The following is an 8,578-nucleotide window of genomic DNA, read 5'->3' as shown; positions in this document are numbered from 1 at the left end:
ATAGGTGACGAGCCGATTTTTTCACCGATACATACTAATACTAACATACTAAACTATTCAAATGTTCACTTCCGTGTATTCGGTAATGTAAGCGGTGGCAAGAGAGAGATCGGTATCATTAATGACAGATATTAGACTGGTAATAAACTTCGACTTTCAAGGATTTGAAGTAAAGAACGACTGGCAATAAAACGATAAAAATCCGATTTTAATTTTGAGGGATGTGAGGTAAACAAGGTTGAAAAAGGAATCGTCAACGAACCGAGGTCATCTCCGAGGGCTGCACAAGTAGTAAAATACTATAAAAACAGAGGAAACACGAAAGAAAGGACTCACCGTCATGTAGATGGACGAACTTGCAGGCTGGTCGATTGCATAACTGACGATTAAAATCTTGGCACACCGGGAGGGTGTCCAGTAACTGAAATAAAGTACAAATACGATTTATAGCCGTGTGAATGATCGAATTTGGTGGATTAATTTTCTCCCCCTTCCCCTCAACCCCATCCCAAATTCCATACAGGTACCCCATCTCGGGCTTTGTGGGTAACAAATACCTTTACCTCCCACCCTCCCTCCGCCCCCCCCCCCCCCTCGCCCTTCTTTCCCCTTCTCATTCAATAAAATCTAAAAAGCGTCTATCATATAAATAACCTTATATCTCTAACCTATAACTTATTGTTAATATTTATTTCTATTCATACAAATGTATCATAATATTATACGATCCGTATAATACTTCATACATGTTTGTTTGTCAGATGTATGTATACATAGTGTACTATATGCGTGGTATTTATCCGGAAACAATCTTCAGACTTTCCTGAACAGTAACAATCAACCCAAATACATGTTCCGCTCTCGTCTCTCGTTATAAGTCCGCTCGATATAAGGCTGTTTCTCGTAATTTCAACTTCATCTTTTTTCCCGCAGATGGTCTCATAACGCGGGACGATCGCAATCCGTGCGACCTGTACATATAATACACTTTGTGATTTCCGTTTTCACGTCTTTCATGTTTGCTCTCAATATTATATACTGACTTACATACTATGTAAGTAAATAAAGAAAAAAAAAGAAAGAAAAATTTGACGATTATTCACTTAGGTATACTTCATACTATTCAAACACTATCTAGTTTAATATATCATATATGAAATTGTCACGCTGGAATAACCAACGAACAAAGTGCAGATTTGTTTTAATTTAATATGCATATTTTTTTTTCGAAAAGTAAACACGATTAGCGACGATTCGTTGATCATTCGTACGTTCCGAATTGGAATTTAAAAAAAAAAAAAAAAAAAAAAAAAATCAACGAAAACACAATTCTGTATTACATGTGATGACAATAATTATAATTTGATTTGCAGTAGAACGTTTTGATTTTCTTTTTTCTTCATCTGTCTCACTATATTATAAGTTTTTCTGCACTTGGGCGATTATTTGACGAGTGCGTGTATGTGTATGTACGTGCTCGCATGTGTGAATAAGTAGTCAAAGAAACGCAAACGGAAGTGAATCGAATGTTTTTTTTTTTTTTTTTTGTTTTTGAATAATTTATATGATTTTTGTCGTTATCGTTCGATGTGTAGTGTGTAGTAGATAATACATGATATGTACGCTATGTGAAAAAGCCCTCTCTTCTCGACGGGCCATTCAGCTGCATGAAGTGACGCAAGACAGGTTCGTCGATCGAAGATTATCTCGATATTGGATATCGATAATTATTAGTATATGTTGTGTAAAAGGTGTAAACATATGAAATAATAACAAAACCAACTACTAAGTCTTATATATTATCCGTTGATATGCGTCGGCATGTGATTTGTACGTATTTATGTCTAGATCATATACTGCTGTCAATATCTATACTTTATATCGATACATACATATACTGTAAAGAGGATAAAGAAAGAAAATAGTGAAGAATGCATGTATACATGGTATACAAGTATAACGTATATCCAATATACATTACGTGAAATTAAACATCGATTGTATAATGTATAAATAATATGCAATATGTGTATGTATAGCACAAACACGTTAAGACACAAAGCAATTGTATATACGTATATATGTATATACAACGACCTACCAGAAAAATGTTAGGTTATGCATGTTGTCGAAAAACAAGTGCAAGAGAGGGACGAGATGAAAAAAAAAATAAGTAGGAAAACACGAATCGTAGGTTGGCGGTATAAACATGAAACCAAATAATTAAAAATATCTATTAGATCAGCCTGCGTAAAAAAAAAGAGAAAACATAACCTCATTTATATATGCAGTATAATAGTACCAAGGCTCACCATATATAATCGTATATTCAAAAGCGTGCAAGATGTAATATATAAGTTTCAACAAGGTATAATCTATATGTAATATTGACATTGAGAGTATTCGGCAATCTTGAAAAATTCAAATCCATCATTAAATGTGAGTGAGCGTATTTAAACGTGTGTGTGTGTGTGTGCGTGTGTGTGTGTATCTGCAATATATACTATATAAATAATGAAAACTATCCATGTACGTTTGAAAAATAGTTACGGTAATATTATTATAAAAGCAAGACTGCAGTTTTAGGTACATAATAATATAATAATAGTGGTGTTCGTGTGTATGAACGGTAACGGTAGCAGTAGCCGTAGCAGTAGCAGTAGCAGTAGCAGTAGCAGTAGCAGTAGCGGTATAGCAGTAGAACGTATAATTATGTATACCGTATGACAATTACAAGTGATATAAATCGAACAATGAATTGCGTCGCGGGTATTTTCATACAGAAAATTTCATCTATCGATAACTAAATCGCGACATGACAATAAGACCGACTCGGGTTAGCCTCGCGTTTCTCTACTACCGTTGTTATGACACAGGAATTAAAAAGTCTGCGAAATGTATTTTATAATAAAATTTCATTGCCGCTCTACGTCTTTTGTCTCAGTTTACTCGACGTGACGGAAAAAGGAAGTAACAGCTTGCAAGATGCTCGAGAGTCGCGAAATTCAGCCAATAAGGATCAGCTGATTGCCCGTTGCGACGCCATCTTGCCTCAGCCACACAGATACTTCGGATCCCGAAATTTGATGCGGCGCTAAACCGTGCCGAGTCTCTTCGGGTATTACAGTGGCATTATACAAGCTGTATTAATATTACAAATATACTATAAGGTGTGTGTAACTACTGCAGTATGTACGTATATAAATTATATATAATAACTCTCGTAGTTGTATATAATAAATATACATAGATAAATTTATTATTGTTACGATTATTATTAATAATAATATTAATATTAAGAGGTAACTGGTTTTTTTTCTTCTTGCTACGAACACACAGAGTCTGGTCATGCAAATATAATGGCCCGGGAGAAGGGGGGGGGGGGGCGGGGTTGTATATTTGTATGCGTGTGCGTTTTTTGCATTCTTGCGTGTGAGCGTGTTGTGTTATACGTGTGTCAAAGGCTTAGATAAATATGCATTAAAGTTCTTTTCCGTCGAATGCGTTGTGGAGAAAAAAAAAATTACCACATATATTTCTCAAGCAATTTGAAGTAATTGAAGGGTAACGGTTTGAATATTTTTGAAAAACGATAAAGGTAAGAAGTGATTTCGTTGCGTAATCAATCGTCCGTGATTTCACCCAAGCGTGTTAGAAACAAAGAAAAAAATAAATAAATTTAATTCCCAAAGATTCGGTTTTACTGCGGCTTTTTTCTTTGTTTGCTGTTATACACATGTGTGTACAGCGTGTGCATGTGTTTGTGTAAAATATATGAAAAATATTTAAGGGGCAGGGGGGGAAAATTTGTTTCGTAATGTATATATATATATATATATGTATATAATATATAAGCTTTCCAAAATAAAAAACAATAACAACAATCAGTATAAATACGTACGTGAGTTGGATGAAAAAAAAAAAAATCAGATTATCTTTCTCAAGTATTATACGTATTTATAAAAATTGTATGTGTATATAATATAATAAAGATATTCTACTGCAAATAAGTTCCAACATTACTAAATAGTATTTCAAACTGCGGCTCCGCAACCATAACTATATTATACATCATAGATATAACAGCAATTGCTACGATTATTAGTATTATTGTTATTGCACAATAACTTCAAAAGATACACGTATAATTTACACACAATATGCGTTATACATGAAGTAAAATGTCTGGGCTTGCAAAATTTTGTTTCCGTTACGACAACAACAATAATAAATTAACAATTATAACAGCTACAGCAACAGTTATAATTTTCATGTCAAATGAATGCGGCTAAGTTGGAATCATCGATTCGTTTGCTGTATATTTATGCATGGAAAATAAAATATTTGTTGTTAGAAGTGAAAAAAAAAAAAACTTCATTGTGACGGTAAACAAAAAAAAAAATAATTTTGAAACTAGTACGAAAGATTCAAACTCACGGCTAGCAAAGTAATGCTTGTATATTTAATAGATGTATATGTATGTATGTAATGTATGTTTATGTAGTAATATTCACCGGGCGTACACAATAAGGATGAATAAGCGGTTAAGTACAAATCCAAATCAAGCTTCTGGCAGATCAGAACACCGATATTAAATGCCGGAGAATGTTTCTATAGCATTTTTTTCTTGCTGTGCGTTTTCTTTATTGTTCATCAATTCAAAGCAGTGAGAGAAAAAAATAACCAAAAACAACCAAAAATTTCGACAATTAAATATGATTTCGGGACAAATTCAGAAATACTTTTCTTAAATATTTTCAACTTTCTTCGTTCGATTCGGGATTGAAATTTTCAGAAAATTTAGCGAAACGAAACATTGAACAAATATATAGCACAATCATTGATGGTTTTCTAATTTTTTTTTTTTTGGTTACTTTTATGTTTGGATTTTTTCTGTTGCTTTAGGCGGCGCAATATGTATATAATATATGTATAGAGGGAGGGACACAAACACCAGATATATGCATATATGAGGCAAATAAGTGGTTATTATTTTCTTCGAGTGTGTGTGTTTTATTTTTCAATCATCAAATTAAGTTATAGTTGCGGTGAGCAGTGAGCCGGTGAGAGAGAAAGAGAGAAAGAGAGAGAGAGAGAGAGGGAAGAAGAGAGGGCATCCTTCCTTCTCTCTCTGTCAAAAAAAAAAAAAAAAATACACAAAAAAAAAAAATGACAAATCAATCGATAAAAGCTACGTGTTATAGCCAAAGTTGCCGTCGAGATAAGAGAAGCCTGACTGCAATTTTACTGGTATCTAACGACTTTTCGCCGCACAGTTTGTCTACCGCGTTTTGTGATCATCCGAGTCGGGAGGCTCGGCAGGGTTCCGTCATAATTTAAGGCTTATTAGGTATTGTATGCATTCAATAGCTGCGCCCGTAAAAGCTTTGGTGTTTTCATTGCAAAGTATAATATTATGCACAAGCGTGTAAAAATATCTTTTTTATTTCTCTTGTTAGAATGCATAGAAAGACACATATGTGAACACCGATGACTGACAAGATAGTGATGGAAAGACCGATAGAGGGTGTTGTACAACGTGAAGATAGTAGCGATACGGAAGGAGAGAGAAAGTGAAATTTACGTGGTGAAAGAAGTCAGATGATAGAATAAGATTTAGACAGACCCCGATATCCCTACGGCAACTTTGAGTGTTAGCGGCAATAAGATTAGTTTCGGGCCTGTAAATTTTCTCTTAACAACGATTTGAGAAAAACGAATCGGAAAAAAGGAGAAGAGATGATTTTTTTTTTTCTTTTTTTTAATTTATCATCAATCGTTCAATAAAATGGAAAGCAAAGAAAGGTGTTCACCGGATTTTTCACGCGTCAAAATTCGTGCCGGTTACACGGTTCGATTGACGTCGTTTTTGAAAAAACAAAAACAGCATCGAATTTAATTTACAGGTTGAAATTGAGAATGGAGTAGGATACAGGCCCGAGACTAGATAAAAACTGGTTACAATAATGAGTCTACCTGTCCGCAGCTGTCTGTGTAGATGACACAGTGAGCGTTTTGGGGCACCACTTGGGCCCCGACAGTGGCTAAGGCTGCTAAGGCGGTCCACATGCAGCAAACGAGGCAGTGTTGGTACGGTATATTTTGAAAAATGGATTATTATCATTGTTAACGAAATGTTTATTATTTTTGATTCGTTTTGGTAGGTTCATTTGTTCCATTCTCGTTGTCGTTGAATTATTTTCGTATTCGAGATTCGTTTTTAATTTTTTTAAGCGCACATAATTGTTGTTTTTTTTTTTTTTTTTTTATTCCACATCATTTCGATTTTAAGCAATTTTTTTTAGTTTGAAGAAATTTCGTCAATTTTCGTTATCGATTTCGAATTACCGTTCCGTGCGTGCATATGTGTGCGTGTGAGTAAATATTTTGTTGTTGTTTTAATATTTTTAAACACCCAGAATTCATGTACCGAAATCCGTATAATTTCGGCAAAAACGTGTATTACATAATATAAGAACCATGCAGAGAAGAAAAAAAATATCGTCCAAAAATTGAACACCGATGTGACAGAGAAATGTATTATTTTGTTTTTGTAATTCGAGAAACGCCGAGGGTTACAAAAAAAAAATAAAAAAAATATCAGCAAAACACATTTCATTCGATTTTGTTATTCCATTATCAGTTTTATTTCGATTGTTGGTTTAATTCCGTTTCAATCGTTTATTGATTCAAGACACGCGCGCATAGGGACGAAGGTATGTTTACAATTATTATATTATTTTAAACATGAATTTGGTTGGTCGATCGTGTTTTTGATTTATTTTTAAATTGCGTCAATTACCAAACACCGTATTAAAGTAGCAGTAAGAAAAAAAAAAGGATAATAACGAGGTATCACAAGTCATATTTCAATGGCGGCCATGGCAATAATTTCAGCGGCAGTGCACACATAACCAAGCCAGCGATTTCGATAATTACGAATTAATTATGAGTATGGGACGAAGATAATAATAATAACAGTAAATAGTGAGTAACAGACAATAATAGTAGTTACGGCTCAACGAGGAAGAAATAAAAATTTTGTCAAAATCATTGATATTGTTTTCGATTGGATTTTTGAAGGGACATGTAAAATAAGTAGAACCAAGGATTGAAATAGTATGGTAAGAAAAAAAAAAAAAGAAAAACGTTGGTGAGGTTCAAATACATGTTTTTTTTTTTTTTTTGTTTTGCATCATAAATCCAAATAGGAGTATTATCATTGATATATGTATACATGTATACATATACGTGTATGAAATATGCGGAACGGCCCAACACCAGGGTAAAGAAAAAAAATTAGAGGGTTTTGAAATGATTTTTATATTAGTTGTCGTTGATTTGATTCGTCGTTTTGCATTTTATAATTCCGATTGATTTAAGTTTTTCATAATCCGTTTGGTATTTCAACGGAATTGTCAAGTGCATTTGTTCGCGTATGCGGTGAGAGCCACGTTTTTTTAAAGTTGAAAAGAAAAAAAGGAATTCGAAGTTAAAACATATCCACGAGAATGTAAACAAACAGGTATGTCAGAATTGTGAAACGCGATGAAAGTCAACATATACCGATGGTTTTTTTTTTTTTTTGTTACACAAGTATCGTATCGTATTTAAAATGTGAACGGCAATTCGATTCAAGTAACGGGGACAAAACACAGGAAAAGGATCGAACGGTATTGGTCAAATTTTTGTTTAGTATGTTATTTGGGTGATTCGGAGGTTTTTTTTTTTTTTTTTGTAAAGGATATAACATTGCATCGAAGAATCATGCGGGGGATGTGGAAGTTTCATGTGAGGTGCCATGGTTCGACGTCAGGACGATTGGGAGGAGGAGAAGCGTTGCCCATTAACGCGCAGGAGAAGACGATATCAGGATGCAGAGTTGAGAATAGAGAAAAAAAATAAAAAGAAAAAAAAAATAAAAAACGGCATTAAAAGTGTCGAGGAAAGGCACGAATATAATCGATAATAACAGGCGTGTGTATCCAGCAGGCAGATAGGCGCAGGCATGAAACAGAAAGATAAAAGAAATATTTATTGAATAATTAATGGTCAATGTTTAAGAGAAAAAAATAAAATAAATAATAACGAACGTTGCTATTTATTTCTTTTTTTTTTACTGCATGCGCGAATTATGCTGAACTGACGAAAATTTGAAATTTATCACATCATTCACTCTTCGTAACTCGCTCAGTTTCACTGACCCCGAACGTTTCCGTAGCACCTGATAACTACAATGAATACGATCTTTCGGCGCGAGGAAGAGAACGCTGCACGTTGTACGATCGAATGCTAAGCGAATCCCGTTCGTCAAACACGAATAGCGGGCCCGCTTGCGCGAAAGCTTGTTTGGAAACGCGCATGCGCGCAAGATAGCGAGCGCTCGCCTTGACGCAGAGACGCTCCGACAGTGACTGAACCGCGGTCACGTCTTTGATTTTGGAATTCGCGCTGCCCCGTGAGAAATTCACTTTTATGTCAATTGGAAGTGCGGTTCCGCACGCAGAGAAGAGCAATATTCATGTTTGACCGACGAAATTTTAAGTATTTTTAAAAGGTAAACGGTGAGCAATGTTTG

The 8,578-nt window shown here is 34.5% G+C and overlaps 1 protein-coding gene across 1 annotated transcript in view; it reads right to left on the bottom strand.

Moving 5' to 3' along the window:
* The window catches only part of LOC138191061 (muscleblind-like protein 3), a 12,783-nt gene extending 6,546 nt beyond the window's left edge, over positions 1–6,237 (bottom strand). The window contains exons 1-2 of the mRNA XM_069136615.1: positions 5,977–6,237; positions 337–421 (exon numbers count right to left, since the gene is read on the bottom strand). Of these exons, the coding sequence (XP_068992716.1) occupies positions 337–421; positions 5,977–6,069 (178 nt within the window). The 5' untranslated portion in view covers positions 6,070–6,237. The remainder of the gene's footprint in view (positions 1–336; positions 422–5,976) is intronic.
* Between the last annotated feature and the right edge of the window lie 2,341 nt (positions 6,238–8,578).

Source organism: Neodiprion pinetum, chromosome 5, assembly GCF_021155775.2.
Source record: "Neodiprion pinetum isolate iyNeoPine1 chromosome 5, iyNeoPine1.2, whole genome shotgun sequence".
NCBI lineage: Eukaryota > Metazoa > Arthropoda > Insecta > Hymenoptera > Diprionidae > Neodiprion > Neodiprion pinetum.
The sequence above is the reverse complement of the archived record's forward strand: the minus strand, read 5'-3'. Positions and strand labels throughout refer to the sequence as shown.